Genomic DNA, 22,126 nt, shown 5'->3' on the forward strand with positions numbered 1-22,126 from the left:
CACAACACACGTCGTGTACGGACGTCAGTCGTCTTTCGTGTTGTGTAAGTTAATGCACAAGATGATTGGGGCACCACATTAAACGGCACATTCTGATGGCATTCAATTTTCATTTTGTTATTGTTATTGATTGGGAAGATGACATTATGATACATTTTTGAACTCGTCTTAATGTGAGTAATCAATGTAACATGATTAAAGTATGTAGTGCTATTTGAAAAATTGATGACGTCACATGTATCTTGTGCAATAATGTAGTTACATGCACCAAATCTCTACCCTCATATTAGTCCCTCGTTCTAACATAACTCTCAAAGAGAAAAATTCCAATACCTATCCAAATAAAAAAGTTATAATAGGTACACAAGATAAATGGGACATTCTGTATACATCCGTACGTATAGTAAGGATCACGTAAGAGCAGTTCCTAAAAGGCTAATTTGACCGTGTCTTCATTGTTACCAACTAGTTCCAGATTTCACCAAAGAAGGTAAAATTACAATGCCATTTACAATAATAATAATAATAATAATAATAATAATAATAATAATAATAATAATATACTATTAACAATAACGATTTAAGTCTACTACAGCTCATCAGCCACCGGCGTGGCTCAGTCGGTTAAGGCGCTTGCCTGCCGGGCTGAAGTTTCGCTCGGGTGCGGGTTCGATCCCCGCTTGGGCTGATTACCTGGGTGGGTTTTTTCCGAGGTTTTCTCCAACCGTAAGGTGAATGTCAGGTAATCTATGTGCGAATCCTCGGCCTCATCTCGCCAAACACCATCTCGCTGTCACCAATCTCATCGACGCTAAATAACCTAGTAGTTGATACAGCGTCGTTAAATAGCCTACTAAAAAGAAACTACCTCTCATCTTTATGTTGGGAGGTGTTTTCTAAATGGTTCAATAATTTATTTGTGAAAAAATAGCCTATATTTTCCTCCTGCACTTCTTACACATTATGTTGCAAATATGCTCAAATATTAAAATATATTTTAACTAATAACATGAAATTCATTACCTTGACTAAACAGTTTACGATTCACGAGACCTAACCTAAAAATGTATTTTGTTTGATCACGTGAAATGATTAGTACAAACTCCGAAAACCGAATGATACTTTGAAATGTATGCTTAAGAATACTTACTTACTCCTAATAATTTTGCTATTCTAGTTATAATTGCTGTCTCCGTGCGCATTTTCTATCGATAATCCAAGTGCATGTATCACATAATATGTTATATTTTTCTTACACTTAACTGACAATAATCTTGAATTGTAACCACGACTCAACGAAACACACAAAATAATGTTATGTGTTAATGTAATACTCATATTAAATAATTATTAGTATGTTCGAATTTCACTAGCTTCCATTAAGAGGCTCAGAAATCTAGAACAATTTGAATTTTCAGTATTTACATTACCGACAACAGCTGTTCCTGCTGACAACATAACACTTAGAAAATCACTACAGTTGTAGTATTTCGCAGTACCAGAATTCGAAACGAAGTAGGCCAGAGTAAATTCAACCTTAAAACTAGAAAATCACCATAATCCACTAGCATATGGAATAATGGGGGGGGGGAAATGGTTAGGTTTCACCGTTAGGGTATTAGGTAAGTTGATTCGGAAATTACTCTTCTCTCTCACAGTTCCTTGCATTTCCACGTTTATTTCATGATTATATTGTTCTTCAAATCGTCAATTGTTCGTGGTAGATGCTTATAAACTGTATTTCTAAGATAACCCACAATAAATAAACCGATGACGCTAGGTCTGGTGGTCTGGATGGTCACTTTTTTTTATAGAAATTACTCTATCATTAAAGTAATCTGTGCTCAGTTTGAGAGAACCACGTGATGTTCTGGATGTCGGGTAGCAGCATGATTGAACCCAGGAACCATGTGCAGCAATGTACTCGTTTCTCATGATTCCGCTCTCAGAACTCGTGAACAACACTAAGGCTGCGGCCACAGTAGAAGCGTCGAGCGGCGCGGTACCGCTCTCGAAAAATTGAGGAGTGGGGAGGAAAGAGCGTTGGTGTGGCCATACAGCGCAGAGTTGGTGAGCGGCGCGGTGCGGCGTGGAGATGAGATCATGACTGTTTGCTTTTAGGCAATTCTTATGTAGAAAGAACAGCTTAAAATAGGAATGGAAGAGAATTTTATGTTCATCCATTTGATAAGAGATGTGAAACTCTGAGAATTTCATCGTTTGTATGGAGAATTAGGGACATTTCCAGATAGATACGTGGAGTATACTCGCATGCCTATTACAACTTTCGACTATTTTCTAAATAAAACTAAGGAGCGACTACAGAACCAAGCCATCAAATTTCGGAGATCTATCACTATTGCACAATGGCTAATCATAATATTAAGATAAAATTATTTTAAGTTAAAGACACAGGATCATGCATTCTTCGAGCAATGATGCAGGCTATACTGAATAGAAATTGAATTAAATAAAAATAGTCCTACGAATCCTTAAATTTTTATGTTGATGGAATTAAGTCTCATTCTTTACAAATAATTGCATGGGCTGCATCTTACATGGCAAAAAAAACACATATTTATACTTACGAAAATTTAACATTAGAAATTAGCAGTTTTCAATATTTTTCATTTTGGTTTATTGCAATTAAAACTTCTTACAATTGTGTGCTTTGCAATTTTAATTTTTTCACTGCACTTATAATTTTACTTTTCATATGCGCCAAAAGAGACATTAAAAATTATATATATATAAGGTCCTATTTTAAATAACCAATTATTGATAAATAGATTTAACATAAATATATTTTTATATAGGTGATATATATTTAAATAATTTAGATTTATATTCGAGCCCTTGACTTGGTGTTGAGGTATTCGAAGACATATTCGTCTGAAGTGATACGTTATCATCGCTGACAATTGTCTTAACTTTCCCCCAAATCAGGACTGTTTGGAGTCGATGGGATATCCTGGAAAGAAAGATTTCCTACATTCCTATCAGAAAGGACGACGTCTTTCATAAACATTGTCAGGTCGAAAAACGTCCATAACCATGTAGCGATTCAAGAGCTTCGGAACCGCTTCGTATCTTTGGGAGCGTCTGGAGTTCCTTCTCCTTTAAATTCTACCACTTATTTTTGCCACATCTTCTGAAATAGAATGCAATAATGAATATTTAATGAATTAGTGACTAAAATATTAATATATTCTAATATTAAGTCTTCTACTACGTTAAAATGAAGAAAAATTTAAGGTAAATTTCTAGCATTACTCTTTCTTGTAGGTTTATAACCACAGGGACATCATTGCGATCACTGGCATTTTCCTTCAGGGTAGGAAAATTTACAGCAGTTGTGTTGGCAAGAGAAACGTGTGAGGTAATCTAAAATGAATCGATTAAAGAATTTATACCATAACCAAATAAAGAAAAATTAAACAAAGTAGTCAGTGATTACTACGAACGTTGTGGTTCCCTAATTGCTTCGTAACAAACGACGAAAAGCATGGTCAAGTAAAGGGTCCTGATAAATCCGGTTCCAGATATTTTAATTTACGTAGTATTACTACAGAGTATTGCTGGCGCAGATTAAACATTTTAACCATTGATTTGGTGGGAAGAGGAAAACACAGTGATGGAGGCATTTTCACAACTTTACACTTCTCAATTTGTTGGAGACCAACAGGTTCAATGTGTCTGAACTATCGAACTCGCATGTAAAGGTATCACTTGTACTTATTGGAGATGAAGCCTATCCTCTAAAACTTTATCTTATGAGGCAATATGTAGTGAGAAAACTAACGCCTAGAAGGGAAAATTTTAATCAACGTTTATCTAGTGTTCTAAAAATAATAAGTTATGTGGAATGTGCTTTCTGACTATTGCATGGTAAGTGGCGATTCATGTATAGAAATATTGACACAAATGTGAAAAGAGCCAGCAATATTATAATCTTCCATTTGAGGAAAGATTGCGACAAAGAATGATCTGCATTATCATGAAACGACTTTACAAATTGACAGAATTGATGATGTGCAAACTCATTCGAACTCAGATCACAGGAATAATAGTTGCAGTAAATTTGATAGACAAATAAGGATAACTTCACTGATTATTTGAATCAGTCGCAGATGTTAATATAACAATATAATTTGTACTTAATAGATTGTGTTTTTTCATAACAGAAGTGTCAATATTCTTGTATGAGATTGTAAATAATTACTTTTGACCTAATAGTTTTAATCGTACCGGTATTTCTTTGCTTTAACGATGGTTAATCGTAACAATCGTACCTTTATTTCGGAGTTGGAATATGTTTAGTATTGTACGCAGAACTAAGTGTTTATCCCGACAATATTCTACGGAGTATGATTAATAATAATAATAATAATAATAATAATAATAATAATAATAATAACACGACATATTATAAAAATATTATTCGCGTTCAGTAAAATGTCTTTCTACATATTCCTCGTCATGGAGAGGTTTTTGAAGTTTTTCTCCCAATTATTCCACAGGAATATTCGGGTTTCACTTCTTAAATGATAACTTCTTTCTCATTTCTTGACAATTCATACGTGCAATTGTGAGCGGCGCCGCTAAAATCTCAAACAAGAGCGAGCGGCCAGCGGCGTGTAGCGTTGTCCTTGAACCAACTTCCCCTCCAAAATGCCGCTCCGCTCACACTATGGCCAGCTGCATTTGCTAACACGCGTTTGTGATTTATCCACGCAGCCACTCAACGCGCCGCGCCGCTTGCCGCTTGCACTGTGGCCGAAGCCTAATTCTGTATGGTCACAGTTTCGATATTTCTGCCGCTCTTTGACAGGTGAAGTGGAAGTACCTCACTTCTTCAGACAAACTATATAACGATTTCTGAGGAGATAGTTTCAGACTGACATAAGTTTATTTTGTAAATAATTTGCATGTTTATTGCTATGAGTGGTTGTGTAAACATGGTCCTGTGCACTGTTTCCGCGGTGCTGCGTCCGCGAAATTCACTTTCGATTAAAACGGTTACCTTCAAGCCTTGATTTTTCTGAACCGACTTATCCGGACTACACGAGAGATAGTGAGTGGTTTCTATAGCTGCGAGGTGCGCGGTCTACGCAGCTTCGCAGAGAGGCTTCTCTGTGTCGCCTCGGACCGATTCGTCCAGCCGGATTTCTGCGAGGCGCGCACTGTGAGGCTTTAGCAAAGAGCTTTGGGTAGTAGGTTATTTTACGACGCTTTATCAACATCTTAGGTTATTTAGTGTTTGAATGAGATGAAGGTGATAATGCCGGTGAAATGAGTCCAGGATCCACCACCGAAAGTTACCCAGCATTTGCTCATATTGGGTAGAGGGAAAACCCCGGAAAAAACCTCAGCCAGGTAACTTATCCCGAGCTTTGGGTCTAGGGGGTTGTAAAGAGGAAGTGTAAATTGGATTTTTTTTTACATTGCTTAATTTTAAATTAATTTACAACTTTCTGAATATTGTTTCAACTTCCTCTTCATGTGAGAAAAAATAATAAATGAGAAGAATAGCCTACTCGTTGTGGTCGTTACAAACAGCTATTCCATTTGACTGATCAACGATAGATTACATAGAGCGAGAGAATTGGAGAGCAATATGAGAATTTACAAAATCTTAAGGCAAACTCGGCTAATTTCGCAGTATTAAGGTTTTCTGTGTATAGTTAGCCTATAACCAAAAATGCTTGAAAAATTTCCTTCATGCAGCAGTTAATCACTACACATAATTGTATTGGTTGGAGTAAAAATTTAATTTTTTAAGTGTATCGCAATAGGGAAATAGCTCCATCTAAAACCTGAGGCCATATGTGTGTTTCAGGAACTCGTGTAACTTCGCTGTATTGCTCGGGTAATTTTCTCAGTAATACTTGTGCAATTTTTAAGAATACTCTTTTTAGCTGAAAACATGTTTTAATGTAATCTAAACATCAGTACATGTTTACAGACATGAACTGAACACACATTAACATGGCTGGGCAACTCGTGCTCACAAAGTGCTAAAAAAACCATGGAAGAGAGAAAGACAGACGGAGCCAGCCGCAGCAGTTACACGTTGTTTGTAGTTTCGCTGCAAAAGCAGTTCACTGTCGCGGTGCGCTCTGGCGGCTCATGCAGGTGGTCGTGATATCTACTCCATGATTTGAATTTCAGAATGACGCTGGTACAATAATTATAGCAATTTTAGACAGAGTGTACCTAAACACACATAACAAAATTATATTACTTCCCAGCTTTGTAAATTAGTTTAGTACTGGAAACACAACCTGAATACACCTTTTCAAGAGACAACATACATAGCTGCAACACTTATTTATTATGACACTATTTGTTAATATTTATTATTATATGTCTTATTTGAAACATAGAACGCGAGAATTTACAAGTCTTTATACATTAAAGAGCATTCCTCTGTTCTCAGAAATGTAATAGTCTATATTCGCAAACAAACACAAATTCAAGGTAGTATTTTTTACATGTCAGGGCAGATCAAATAAACTTACTTCTAAGCTCTTTCTGTACATTGAGAGCTTTTACACTTCTTTCTTTTATTAAACTTTGACTCAAGCACATACAATATACATATATATGGAAGCAAAGAGTATATTTGGAAATTCTAACTTAGGCAGCATTACGAGCAGTTCGATTCCTGATTTCGCTGGAATCTGAGTTGCATGCTGTTCTGTAGATTTATCAATTCAAGCTATAACCTTTGAGGATCTTCTATCGGCTGTAAGCCAAAAGGATTTCAGAAAAATCTCGATTCCTTGTCAATTGTCACTGTTTATCCAAACTTACCAGTGAATTCTGCTGTAGGTCTTGAAGTAGGGTCTTGTATTTGATAAGAAGATTATTATCAAAATACATAAAAAGGCGGCACAAGCTGTGAATTTAATATTACTTGGTAATGTGTATCAGAATGAACAAGTTTAAAGTAGATAAAAGAAGACATGAAAAGAGGGTTACCGTTACATTTCCCCATACCCCCCCATATTTAAACCTTTTGCAGGTACTTTTCTGAAGATCCATTTTCTTGCAGTAACTTGTGTTTGCTTAGAAGGTATTTGTAAAAAGACACACAAGAAAATGTCTTCAAATTATGCTGAACCATCGATTTACTAGCTACCTGTGAGCAACGACCATAACAAGGAGGAGCAAAGAGAGTTATGATCGTTGCTGCTGCAATCTGCAGACAAATTACTTCAAAAAAGACTTCAAATCAGATAATTTCAAAATATCAGACATACAAATTTCGAAAACGAGGACATTTCTTGGTTTTTTTTAAATCCGCCAGGACCCCGGACATGTCCGGAGAAAAGAAGACGTCTGGGCAGCCTATCAATACTGACTGCTTGAATCTCATGCTCACAAATACGAATGAAGATAATTATTACTATTTTTTAGCCTCATTTACGAAACTCATTTTTTTTCCTTTTTAAAAATGTGCGGGTTAGCCCGTTTTTCCGAGCTGGTCTTCAATTCAACTGAATTGAAATCTTCAGAGAACCCTTCAAAGCTATCATAGAAATTTTCTTAATTGTTGTTGTTGTTGGGACTCCAAATTTATGACAGAATGACACGAATTGTTTTGTTATGGTCCCTCTAGCGCCCACCAGTAATCCGATGACTTCCATGTACCGGTATACCCCTGACTTTTATAACATTTTATAATAAGGGATAGTTGATTCATAAATTTCCCTATATTAGTTTAAATACAGCACTCGCAAAATATGTACCTGTCACTTATAAACACGCTGTAGCTACTATACCTCCTTTTGTTTTTGTTGCAGATGTCAGGTACCTTAACAAGACGTTTAAGGAAGCAGCAATGAACGAACTCGCGAAGGTAATCGCCCCAATGTCTTCCGAGGCCCAGGGCAGAGCTATTACGCGTAAGGCCTGGGACTTTTACGTTGGGAACGAAAGCTTTAGGAAGGAAAGCTTCATAGATGTAAGTGAAAAAGATGCAACCTTTGTTTCCTGCTTCTAACGCTATGTGTTCCCTCGGATACAAGAGAACATTCTCGTACCTGAATCACGGCCCACTACAACTCCCACAGCCTGATCAGTCTTTTGGTCTTTAATTTTAAACTATATACCACAGCCACCGAGTTAGTTCTGTGGTAGCGTGTCTATATCCAGACTAGCCCGGCGGGATCAGAAATTGTCATGTAAAATTTCTACCTCGGGACTAAGAGAGATGGCGGTGCACAACTTCTAAACACTAAATTGTGCACCAATATGCCTGGGTTAAATCCTAAATCTCTCCGCAGTGCATATGAAGAGAAGGCATATGTCACTGTTGACAATGATTCGTCCGTCGGACGGGGACGTTAAGTGTGGCGGTCCCCTTGGTGCTATTCGACAGGAGTAGGCTACTTGCCAGCACCAGGTTTTCCCTTCTCCCTTCCTCATCATCATTACCAGGCTTCGAGACTTTGGACCCGATACAATAAGTTTACTGTGCATGCACTATAGGTTGTTGACTCGCTGCAGGTAGATAGAGATGTGTTGAGGTAACAACGTTGCTATTTAGAGTAGAGTACGGTAGTATGGTGAAACACACATATGTACATTCTGAAAGGAAATATACATTACAGAATGACAATGTCAAAAGAATGTGAAAAGCATTTATTCTCTTGTCTTTTATAAGCATTTGTGTTTAATTATACACAGTGTTAATGATGGAAATAAGCATGTAGCAATTTTAATTTTTTCATTTATCATATTGATCGTCTTTAGGAAGTGCAGTTACAGTACCGAATTGCAATGTACCTACTGCAAGATACATTCTCAGTGTCTCAAACGTAAATCTTTTTCGGTTATCTGCTAAACAAAGTTTGTACTGTAGAAAGCTGAGCTCCAAGTCGCATGACGTGATAGGAGCAAAACGAAAAAAACCTAATATCATTGCAGTCTCTAAGAGACAGTCTTTTATTCTCGAGTGACTATGCCGACTAATTTGCTGTTTATGTTACACAATGTTCCATATCCGTTATTTTTACATAAAATTTATTTCTACTTCTGTTTTACACGTTCAGTAACCGGTGTACTTGATGTCTCATTAATTCTCTGCATTATTTTATAAATTAATTTGAGGGCTTCCGGTATCTCTTGCTCTGACTTTTCTACCGTGTAATAGTTTCAGACACAGTTTGTATGAAAATCAAATTATTCGTCAGAACCTTCAAATCGAGAGCGTTTTCCCTTGCGTTCATTCTACAGTACCCTCACCCACTGTACGCTTTACTACTATACTCAGTACGCCATTATGTGGATTTCCCACTGAACTACTCTATCGGGTCCGAAGTCTCGAAGCCTGATCATTACCCATTCCATACACTACACTGCACTACACGAACAGTTACACATACACTCACCCTACTACACGATGTAACTCTCAACAGATAGACACCATGTACAGTTGTCAAAAGAAAAAGTGGCCGCTCTCTTGAAACAAAGTTCCCTTCGGGTATCTTCGCTACAATTCGGAGACAGGCGATGTTACATGTTGTTGGACCACGTTGCCTGATATCTACAGTTATAATTGAAGTATTCTGCGCGTTATTCGATAGTGTAATGGTAGCATTCCGGCCTCTTATTCGTGAGGTTCTGCTTTCGAATACAACCTTGTGCTTTTTATGTTCTTTTTTGTTCTGTTTTTAAGAGAGAGAGTAAAATATACATAATTGCTCCTTTCTCTTTTACGATTGTTTTAGTAATTAACATCAGGTTCATTAATATTACGCCATGACTTTATCAATATGATATTGTGGCTGCAAATGGAAAGAAAAAAGATTTCATTCTCAATAAAAATATCTTTCGTGGCATAAACAAAACAAATTTACTGGCGTCGGCCTTAGAAGATTCAAACAATTAAGCGTTCAAAAAACAAAACAAAAAGCCACAATTCAATATTTAGTCTATCTTCCTCTTATCTCGATCATCTTGCAGTCGAGTGGGCATGGAATCGACTAGTCTTTGCAAATAGCGACTGTTCTTTGACACGATATTCCAGGCATTCTGAACATACATACATAAGTGTTCTGCTCATGGACAGGTCTTTCATTGCAAACCCAGCATTTTCCAATCTTTCCTATTTTCTGCCTTCCTCTTAGTCTCCGCATATGATCCACATATCCTAATGTCGTCTATTATTTTTTTCAGTCACAGACCCAACCAATTCCTTTTTCTCTTTCTAATCAGTTTCAGCATTATTCTTTCTTCACCCACTTTTTCAAACACAACTTTATTTCCTATTCTGTCTGTCCACTTCACACGCACCGTTCTTCTCCACATGCACATTTCAAATGCTTCAATTCGTGTCTCTTCATTTCGTCGTAATGTCCATGTTCCTTCCCCATACAATGCCACACTCCACACAAAGCACTTCACTAGTCTCTTCCTTAGTTCTTTTTCTAGAGGTCCGCAGAAGATCCTTCTTCTTCTATTAAAAGCTTCCTTTGTTCATGTTTGCAGTTTTTCTTGGGAATGATAAATGCGGTAACTTCCCGTTGCTTTCCGCACACCTCTATCTCTTTCGCATCTTATTAGATTCCAGGGGGTCTAAGCGTGGAGATGGGGAGAGTGGATTTGACTAATTGGGCCTTCCGAACTTCACCAAAAGTCACCGCAAGGTTTAAATATTAGTTCTATCAGGATGTTTGATCCGATCAGAGACCGGGAAATCCCAATTAGCCTTTGCCCCCCGCATCCTGGACTAGCTTCTACGAATCATCAGAAAATCTTAGAGTGTGATTAGGCCAATTTTTTCGAAAATGTTTCCACACTTTTGCCCTCGTAGCTCAGCGGAAGAACGTCGGAATTTAGATGTCAACGTCTCAGGTTCAATTCCTCGTCACTCCTTTTCAGTTTATTGTAGTTCAAGATAATATAATGTAATAATACAAAAAGAAAAGCTAATACCAATATTGTGCAACTGTATTGTTCCAAACCTAATATTAAATTTGTTATTTATATCGCTAAAGAACGATAACTGAATATAAATTATATCTTGAATATTATTTATGTCGCTAAAGAACGATTACAATATAAATAATTTGAATATTATTTATACAGTATAACTAAAGAACGATAACAGAATATACATGATAAATATCGGTTTGTTTAATTAGCCTAATATAAGATATTATATAATACGTATTTAATTATCTAAATAAAATAACCTATTTTACAAAGAAAAATAGTTATTTGTGTTATAATATTTACTTACATAAAATACAGATTATTTATATCGCGAAAGAACAATAACAATATAAATAACTTGAATATTATTTTATAATGCTAATGAAGGAAAACAGAATATAAATGATAACTTGAATATTATTTATAAGGCTAAAGAACGATAACAGAATATAAAAAACGTGAACATTATTCATATCGTTATAAAACGATAACAGAATACAAATGATGACTTGAATTTTATTCATATCTCTAAAGAACGATAACAAAATATAAATAACTTGATATCGATAAAGAACGATAACAGAATATAAATGAAAATTTGAATATTATTTACATCGCTAAAGAACGATTAAAAAACAAAATGAAAACTTGAACAAGGCCCGAACCCACAACCTTCGAATCATTAAGCAAGCACTCTACCGCTGGTCTACGAGGCGCAGATATGGAACACTTTCATAGTTCCGGAACTGCTTGTACAAGCACATGCATCGTGTAACATCGCCGCGACCCGAAGTGGACTTAGAAAATATTCGCTGTTCACGAGTGCGGCCACTTTTTTTTTGACAACTGTACAACGTGGTCCGCCGAAATATTACGCAACTAGAAAATAGATCACAGTCCTGCTATCCATCCGCTATATGCGGAAACCCGAATCACGTAAAGGAAAGTGGGTAGTCATTGGATACATACATATTTCATACCGTTACCATTTCGCTGACATTGACACTGTTTGCTATTGACCTATAATGGGACTTTGAGCGATTGTTAGAATGTTATCGCTTGCACCTACGTCTAATACTAAAGCCGGAATTGTATTGTTAAACAACTTGAGAAGTAACTTGAAATGTACCCCACCGCTGTGGGGTGACGGTAAGCATGCCTGAGTGTGAAACGAGCCAGTCTTGGTTCAAACCTGATTGGGACAGATTACCTGGTTGAGGTTTTCTCCAGGGTTTTCCCTTAAACCACTTAGAGCAAATGCTGGATAACTTTTGGCTCTGGACCCTGGACTCATTTCGCCGGTATTATCACCTTTATCTCACTCGTACGCCAGATAACCATAGCGTAGAGAAATAACCAATTAACTTGAAATATAAAGACCAAAAGAAATGACAGGTGATTCAGAGAACCCCTATTATGACGTAAATACATGTCTCTTCTATTGTTTTGTATTTCATTGTCATTTTCATCGTTAAGGGTATGATATTTTAATTGAATAATCATTAGAGGTATTTTATAATTATCTAATTGTTAGGGGTGTGGCTTTTGAATTGTTTAAACATTAGGGGCTGTTGTTTAGTCGATTGTCCGAAGACATGTTTGAACCTCATGACACCAATAAGGCATCACTTATGAGACAAGTAAACCAGGAGATAATGAGTTAGGGTATCAGTTCCTGTCCCCTTCCATTGCATACCTCGCCGACGAGTTAGCCTACATATTTCACTAATCAGACTTCAGATGTTGGTATTGCTTTTTAATTGTTTCATCTTTAGGGGTTGTTGTTTTAGGTTAGTCAACTGTCCGAAGACAGGTTTGAACCTCATAAGTAACACCAATAAGGCATCACTCATGAGGCAACTGGGCTAGGAGATAACGGGGTAGGGTGGCCAGTTCCTTTCCCCCTCCAATGCATACATCGCCGATTAGCTACATATTCCACTAATCAGAATTCAGAGCTTACAAACAATTTGTTCTTCCTCTGACACATATCGTCAAGTGAGATGTATTGCCTGATAATAGATATACATATCAGCCACAACCTCAATTAGATCTAGTTTAGGGGTATAGTTTTTAATTGTTTAATCATGAGGGATATGATTTTTAGAGATATGGTTTTTTTAACTTTTTGATAGACCCACTTTTATTGAATGCGCTGCAGGTGGTAGTTATTCTTAGTCATTCTCAGCACAAACTACTGTAATTCAATTAATATATTCTTAGTCTACCCTGATAGGCATACAGAGAAATAATAAACTTATCCGATTTCATTTGGCTCGTATGACTTGACATTATGGTTATACAGGGTCTTAAAAAAATACCGGTATCCAATATTTTAGGAGGTGCTAGTATGCATCAAAACAAGAAAGTAATGTCTAATAAACATGGGTCCTACAACACATACTTTCTGATATCTGAACACTTGTTCATAGGAGGTGCTCAATCTGACGTCCATTCATGGCAATGCATTCCTCTGCCCTTCAACGTAAGGAATCACGCACTCTTTGAAATTAACCTGGTTGTTCTTGATAACCAAAAGTCTAGGGGATTTAGGTTTGGGGAACGAACAGGCCAAGGTATGGGGCATCCCTGATCAATCCAGCGGTACTAAAATGTCAGTGTCAGGTGTTCACGCACATTGCAGTGAAAATTTGCTGGTGTGCCATCGTGCATGAACCACATCTGAAGTCTTTTCTGACATGGCACATACTCCAGCGAGGTAGGCAATACGTTTATAAGAATGCCTTGTTTCTTCAAGTGCATGGGGATTTTCATAAGCCCACACATGCTGATTACGAAAATTCACAACACCATCTCTGGTGAACCCCGCTCATATCCACAACCAAACTTTTGTTTTCAGTATTCTTTGTGACGTATCAGTATTCCATCAACTACGGTATTTTTATCTGGTAGTCTGCCGTATTGTAGGACATAAAAATGCATTGTCATGAATGGACGTCACATTGAGTACCTTCTATGAACAAGTGTTCAGGTCTCAGAAAGTATGTGTTGTAGGACCATGTTTATTAGAATTTTTTTTTCTTGTTTTGTTGCATACTAGCACCTCCTAAAATACTGGATACTTTTTTCTTAACACCTTGCATTTATGCAGACAGCCAGGTCTCGCCATTTCCGACCCACGGTCGTATATTTATATTTGTGATACATTTACCATAGCGTTTCAAATTTCGGACGTTTGACAGGAACAGGACGTTGCATAAGCAATGCAATGCAGGCCTACATACCTCGGGCCAACGGATGTATAAACAAATAGACCCAATACAACATGCATTTTATCTAACTACAAGTTGTACCTGAGATAAGTGCGGTTTGTAATTTGCAATAGCAAATAGCATTTTAAGATCTGCATGTTCATACAGTGCAATTGTATATGTTTAAGAAACGATTGAGTACACTAAAAAGAGAAAAAGAAAAGTATATTAGTTAGACATTGCAGGAAAATAAGGGTAAATCGCAATGTACCGAACGTAGAAGCTCCTCTCACGACCCCTTCCACTTTTCCCCTACTAGCTAACTAGACACTCTAGCGGGAAAGAGTGGAAATAGGGATTTTGGGTGGGGTGACATCTAGTGGAGGAAAGTGGAACAAAAAGAGTGAATGCGGCATCTACGAAGCAAAAGAGGAACTTCGTCCTGTCTCCCTCCTCTCTCTCTCTCTCTCTCTCTCTCTCTCCAGCCTCTCTTCTTCTCTCTTCCTCGCTCCATCTCTCTCTTTTTCTTTTTTCTTCTTATGACTTTGCTAACGGTAGTATTCGATCTGCCGATCTTCCTAACGAAATGCACACAAGGTTTTCGTTCACTCTTTAGACCTCTCGGGTATCGAGACAAGTTAGTGGTGGAAGGGAAAATGGACCTACTGTCCGTTACTCAGGAAAGACGAGGGGCAAGAATGTGACCTTCTTGACTATCGTTGTTGATTATTATAAATATCGCTCAGATAAGCATCCCAGTAGCCAGGTTATTACTCGTGCAGGAAACATGAGTAACAATGCGTAAGGAAATTAAAGCTAAGTTGAACAGAAGGAGACCTAATGTTTCCGCTTACTACATTACAAATATTGACGTGCTGTCTTACGTTATCTGTTCACATCCCTTCCCCCTCAGTCCGCTCTCGTCTTCTCCTGAGTCACCGACAGTACTTATGTTTAAGGGGACTGCCATAACGTATTGCTGAAAAATAATGTGCGGGAGACAATGACCGAATTGCGTGAGTAGAAAGTGGCGGGCTTCTGAATTTCTCTCAGTAGGGGTTGACTGCGGGGGTGGTATTAACTGTTAACGCGCGCTGGTAAAGCTTCATTGTGCCCTTGTCCAGCTTCGAGTACAGACGTAACCACGTGTTATGATGAACCGTACCGAAGACATGTGCTTCTTCCAGAAATTGAGGAGGAAGAATTTAAAGGCGGATACGATAAGGTATTGTGAGGAGCATGGACTACTTGCTACTCATTACGAGTGTCCGATCTGTGGTAAAAACATGAAATTAGCGCCAAAAAACTATGTTAGTGATGATGTACATTGGCATTGTTTTGGGAAGGGCAAACGATGCTCTGGTGACAGTGCTAATTCAACAGGTGAGTGTTGCTTTATTCAAATTGAGTGCTTTTTTATTCAAAGTTTGTGTCCGTGACGTCGAGCAAAACGTTAGTGTTGTTGTGGTGTGTGGAGTGCACATTAAATTAAAAATATGTGCGAGGCGGTAGGCAAATGCGCGAGTGTTGTTGTGTTGCGTCGAATGGTTTTTGTGTTGTGTCGAATGCACATTAAATTTAAAATACTTGCGAGGCGGTAGGCAAATACGCGACTGTTGTTGTGTTGTGTTGAATGCACATTGAAATTAAAATACGTGCGAGGCTGTAGGCAGTGATCCACCGGAGCGGGGTCAGGCACTAGAGGGAGAGAGCAGCTGCCGTGTGGCGAGCGAGGTGCTGAGCGGCGAAGGTGGGGATAACTTCCCCTACTGGCGTTCACTATATTGCGATTTATCCGAAAATAAAAATAAGCATGAGTATGATTGTGGAGTCGAAGGGGATAGCTATGACGATGAAAACCATAAGAATGCTTGTGCTTAGGAATTGAACCCTCAAGCTGTGCACTTCTTGTTCTTGTTGCAGATGTTAACGGACCTGGGATTCGCGGCCGGCGTGGTTCGCAGTTTGAGCCTGCAGTCGGCGTCGGCCTCGTCGCCGCTCTTCCAGTACGTGTTCGGGTTCGAGGGCGCACTGAATTTGGTGAAATTGAACCTCGCCCACAACGAAAAGGGTACGTATGCAGTCTGTGGGTCGTAGCCCCCCACCTCGGGTCGATGTTGATGGATGTCTGTGTTGCAGGAGCCTCCCACGGTGATGACGTCCCTTACCTGTTCCACACAGCGTTGAGCCACTCCCTGGACGACGGCTCGGAGGAGATGATTACCATCAGCAGGATGGTACGCATGTGGACTAACTTCGCCAAGACCGGGTACGCGTGACGGAGTATCATCTAGTTACCTAGTCCTTCCCCTTCTTAAATTACTTCTGTACCGCTTTTTGCACTCCATTATTTCATTATTTTCTTCCCTTCGGTCTGTCTTTCCCTCAGAGTTTCTTCTCTTCCCAAGTTGTGTCTCTTCTGTTTAATAATAGTTGTTATTTATTTCTGATATGATTTCATCTGCATTTTTCGTTTCCAGTTGTCACATTATCTTTTCCTTCTTTATTATTATTATTATTATTATTACTATTATTATTATTATTATTATTATTATTACTATTATTATTATTATTATTATTGGGTATATTACCGGTTGTTCTTTATGGTTGTGAAACATGGACTCTCACTTTGAGAGAGGAACAGAGATTAAGGGTATTTGAGAATAAGTTGCTCAGGAAAATATTTGGGGCTAAGAGGGATGAAGTTACAGAAGAATGGAGAAAGTTACACAATACAGAACTGTACGCACTGTATTCTTCACCTGACATAATTAGGAACATTAAATCCAGACGTTTGAGATGGGCAGGGCATGTAGCACGTATGGGCGTATCCAGAAATGCATATAGAGTGTTAGTTGGGAGGCCGGAGGGAAAAAGACCTTTAGGGAGGACGAGACGTAGATGGGAGGATAATATTAAAATGGATTTGAGGGAGGTGGGGTATGATGATAGAGAATGGATTAATCTTGCTCAGGATAGGGACCAATGGCGGGCTTATGTGAGGGCGGCAATGAACCTCCGGGTTCCTTAAAAGCCAGTAAGTAAGTAAGTAATTATTATTATTGGGTTTGAAATTGAACGGGTTACATCAGCTTCTTGTCTGTGCAGATGACGTGAATATGTTAGGAGAAAATTCACAAATGATAAGGTAAAACACGGGGAGCTGAAAGTAAATTCCGAAAAGACAAAGTATATCATCATGTCTCGTGACGAGAATATTGTACGAAATGGAAACATAAAAATTGGAGGTTTATCCTTCGAAGAGGTTGAAAAATTCAAATATCTTGGAGCAAAAATAATAAATATAAATTACACTCGGGGGGGGGGGGAATTAAACTTAGAATAAAAATGGGAAATGCCTGTTATTATTCGGTTGAGAAACTTTTTCCATCTAGTCTTCTGTCAAAAAATATGAAAGTTAGAATTTATAAAACAGTTATATTACCGGTTGCTCTGTATGTTTGTGAACCGTGGACTCTCACTTTGAGAGAGGAACAGAGATTAAGGGTCTCTTTGAGAATAAGGTTCTTAGGAAAATGTTTGGGGCTAAGAGGGATGAAGTTACAGGAGAATGGAGGAAGTCACACAACGCAGAACTGCACGCATTATATTCTTCACCTGACATAATTAAGAACATTAAATCCATGTAGCACATATGGGCGAATCCAGAAATTTATATAGAGTGTTAGTTGCGAGACCGGAGGGAAAATTACCTTTGGGCAGGCCGAGACGTAGATGGGACGATAATATTGAAATGGATTTGAGGGAGGTGGAATATAATGATAGAGACAAGATTAATCTTACTCAGGACAGGAACAGATGGCGGGCTTATATGAGGTTGGCAAATAAACCTCCAGGTTCCTTAAAAGCCATAAGTAAATAAGTAACTGGGCATTCAGGTTCATTTTTTACTAGGTTATTTTACGACGCTGTATCAACATCTTAGATTATTTAGCGTCTGAATGAGATGAAGGTGATAATGCCGGTGAAATGAGTCCGGGGTCCAGCACCGATAGTTACCCAGTATTTGCTCATATTGGGTTGAGGGAAACCCCCGGGAAAAACCTCAACCTCAACCAGATAAAGGCTGGTTCACAATAAACCGGAAACGAGAATCTGAACGAAAATGGTAAAATTGTTAAAATGTGTACATTTAAACGTGAGCATTCACAATTAACGAAAAGCTTGCCGGAGTCCGGGATCGGGAACGGAGAGTTGGCCAAGTTTCAACTTTGGCGTTCACGTGTCCGATCACAGCCCACTAGATTCATTCTATTGCCATCTAAAAGCTATTTTGTCGTCGTATATTTTGTAGCAAGAAGACCGTGACATAACCTATGCATTATTTTGTTCTGTGCTGTGCATCATGGAGGAAGTTTTATTTGATGAAATTCTAATATTGAGTGTTGAGGAAAATCCTCACGTTTACGATAAGCGGCGCGCCTCGTATAAAGATGAGAAAATGAAGGAGAATACGTGGCTTCCAATAGCTGCGTCTTTGAACACTGATCGGAAGCGAATCATATTTTATTACTGTATTGGTTGTATTACACACTATATATTCATTCTTCAATTCAATAACTACTGTTGTGTTCATTTTTGTTCTATTACAAATGTTTCTTCTCTAATTATTTTACGTTATGGTAGACTTAAAATAGGTTGTGATAATTAAGATGTATCAGCATATTTATAGTATAGTACCAAATGAAATGTTTCAGTAGAAATTTCGAAGTTGGTGAGCCTGTATTTATGTTGGATGCCTTGTACTCATGAGAGAACGCCATTAGTCAATTATACACAAATAACATCAGAATGCGTAATATCAACTTTACATATGCATAGTCGTCTACGTTCTCGGTTTATTGTGAATCAAAAATTTTCATATTCACGTCCTCTGCTTCTCGTTTTCATTCTGGTTCTCGTTCCCGGTTTATTGTGAACCAGCCTTAACTTGCCCCGACCGGGAATCGAATCCGGACCATCTGGTTTCGCGGCCAGACGCGCTAACCGTTACTCCACAGGTGTGGACACTCAGGTTCATTATCGAGACGGCTACGTCTTGGGATTTCTATCTTCCTTCTTCCTTGCGTCTCGTCTTTTCATTTCTGTTACGTACTTGATATTTCTCTGTCAGGAGTCAATAGCGGGACTGTGCTTTACAGGACTCCTAGTGGAGATATGAAGTGGCAGCCCTTCACAGTTGACAGCCCCATGTACCTGTACATTGGCAAGGACCTGATCGTGCGCAGAGATTTGCTAGGTCGGCGCATGGGCTTCTGGGTCGATAACATGTGGTCAAAATGAAGAAAAAACTGGTGAGATGAGGACAAACAAGAAATTGCAAATTGATGGAATGCTTGTTAAAAAAAATAGTGTTAAAAGTTGTTTAATCAAGATGTATAAAAAATATTTAAATTAAATATTGAAATGAGATACAGAACAGATTTACTCCATAAGAGACAGAATGTTGCGGAAGAAATATATACTCCTTCAGAAAAATATTGTTTAGTTAAATTACATAGATATAACTCGATAGTCATAAAAGATGGAAGCTGTCCAATGACAGTAAAATCGCATAGTTAAATGCTTAAGGTAAAAAGAACAGAATTTTCCTTCCACATTTTGCGTTATTTCTTTTCATTTAATGGGAAATCGATTTTGTTTCTTGAAGAAAATGGAACATCGCAGTAAATTTAGCAACGCTTGCATCCCATATATGCAACATTGACGAGAACTGATATAGAGCATATTCCGAATCTCAGCGCTGAGCAATCTGATGGCATCACGGTGTTCCGAATTTCACCGATGGAGTCATTGCTGCTCCGGTGTCGCACCGGTGCCATCAGCTTGCAGAGGCGGTGGCAGTCTCCATCAGCCGCCATCAGTGAATCTGATTGGTTCTTGTATAGGGCGGGAATTAGCAGACGAATGACATCGTGCACTGTTGTGTCATGGCGGTGTGTTCTGCTTTAGTTCTGCTGTATTGTTTGTAATGAGCACAACGTAAAAACAATATGTTAATGGCTTATGAGCGAACATGTCAACGGACCAGTTATTACTACCGGTTCAAGAAATAATTTATTTATGCTCTCTCTTCTTTGAACGAGATGGCAGTACGGAAATTTCGCAAAATTTTGCTAGCGTAGCACAGACAACTTATACAGTCGCCATGGCAGCCATCGATCCTTCCAGCAGTTTTGTTCCTATTTTGCTGCAGCGTGACGTCATTGTTGTCCACCGGTCCAGTGAGATTCGGAATACGCTGATAGGCCTATAGACTGCCTGCTGCACGCAACGCTCTGCAAAACGTTGTACGAACTACGTCCTGCGAAATTCAGGCCTTAGGGTGCATCAAGCGTAATATGTGAATAAGACTGTTTCACGAATAATGAGAAATAAATAATTAATAAAAGAAGATAAAATTTTGTTATTATTACGTTAAGATATTTAAGTTGCTATCTTAATATATTTCGTTCGCCGCCATTTGAAAATAGCTGTAGAAACTATGATTTTATTTAATTGGACAAATATTTGTGGTTATGACAAGATCTGAGTTGGAACAAACTGTATTGTACAGCGATAAGCGTCAAAATTTCTCAGCCCAGTGGTCCCAGGTCTTGATAATCTCGTAGAAAGCCAGTCCGGGGCTCTCTGTTGCGGACAGCTGGCGTTGGGCCATCACTTTGTAATTCTTCGTTAACTTGCCCAACTGCACGGCCTGCTGTATGAGCTGCAGGCCTGCTGCGATCTGCTTCGGGACCGGTACTTCGTTGATGAAGGTCCCGCTGAAAGCGATGCCGATGCTGCGGTTGATGTAGCCGTAGGCGAAGGATCCCTGAGTGTCCCAGCCTCGTCCCACGTACACGCTGCCGTCTCCGCCCACTAGAAAGCTGTAGCCGATGTCGTCCCATCCGTTGGACTCGATGTGGAAGGTCTGCGTGTGACGCACCGGGAACACGCACTCTGCCTGTGTGGAACAGCCCTCGGTAGCCGTGTGCAGGATCACCACTAGGGGTAACGGGTGATGCAGTTTTGTACCCTTCTTCAGCGGGGGCTGCGCCAGCCATTCTCGCCTGTTGACGAACTTCAGCTTGCCGCTAGGGATGTTGTCGGTGGCTGCAACAATAGAGAATCGGATCAGTGTTACTATAGCAACAAGAAAAATTGTACAAAGCAATTGTACAAAGCATTTGCACAAAAGAAAATTTTGCGTTTCACCATGACGACAAAGATAGCAGAAAACAGTACACTGAGATGTCGTTATAAAGAACGCCACAGTAAGAAAATTTTCCGTTTAATTGAATTATTGTCTGTTCCCCGCCGATTTACTCGTAATTTTTATGTTAAACATTTCAAATGGCTGAATTCCAGTTTCCTTCAACGTAATAAAAATTCACTCTACTGCGAAGAGACTTATCAGTGTAACAAAATTTTATGTAATAATGAGGGAAGGAAGTTCAAACACTGAACATACGAAGTTAACTACGTCCCATGTTATATAAGTCGTGTTGTTTACATCAACTCAGGGTAGTACAGGAGACTAAAACAAATACATTATAGCTAACACACATTTACGAAAGCGACTTACTTCATTCTCTTCGTTGCAGAAAATGGTGATAGATTTTAAATAGAAATGAATTGTGTACTTTAAATGTCACTAATTTTGTTGCAATGTACAACTTTACTGTTTACATTCGTAAATTGTGAAATATAAACCTGTTCGAGTGCCACTAAACAATTATTGTACCACAGTCTAGTATATACAGTCACGAAGCTTGAGTTTATGAGCGTACTAGAAACAATAGACTGTGCAGGTACTATTTCGCATTGTGTGTAATGAGGCGATAGTAGCGATCCTAGTGGTTAGCAACTGTCTGTGGGTGCATATTTACTACGTATTGAGCTTCGTGACTGTATATACTAGACTGATTGTACTCGTACTAAGAAAATATTCTTTCGATATCACACGA

The 22,126-nt window shown here is 38.6% G+C and overlaps 1 protein-coding gene across 1 annotated transcript in view; it reads left to right on the forward strand.

The window, feature by feature from the left end:
• The window catches only part of LOC138713012 (juvenile hormone esterase-like), a 50,534-nt gene extending 31,056 nt beyond the window's left edge, over positions 1–19,478 (forward strand). The window contains exons 9-12 of the mRNA XM_069844694.1: positions 7,809–7,969; positions 16,080–16,227; positions 16,296–16,425; positions 19,319–19,478. Of these exons, the coding sequence (XP_069700795.1) occupies positions 7,809–7,969; positions 16,080–16,227; positions 16,296–16,425; positions 19,319–19,460 (581 nt within the window). The 3' untranslated portion in view covers positions 19,461–19,478. The remainder of the gene's footprint in view (positions 1–7,808; positions 7,970–16,079; positions 16,228–16,295; positions 16,426–19,318) is intronic.
• Positions 19,479–22,126: the final 2,648 nt, after the last annotated feature.

The sequence above is a fragment of the Periplaneta americana genome, chromosome 14 (genome assembly GCF_040183065.1).
Source record: "Periplaneta americana isolate PAMFEO1 chromosome 14, P.americana_PAMFEO1_priV1, whole genome shotgun sequence".
NCBI classification, from domain to species: domain Eukaryota; kingdom Metazoa; phylum Arthropoda; class Insecta; order Blattodea; family Blattidae; genus Periplaneta; species Periplaneta americana.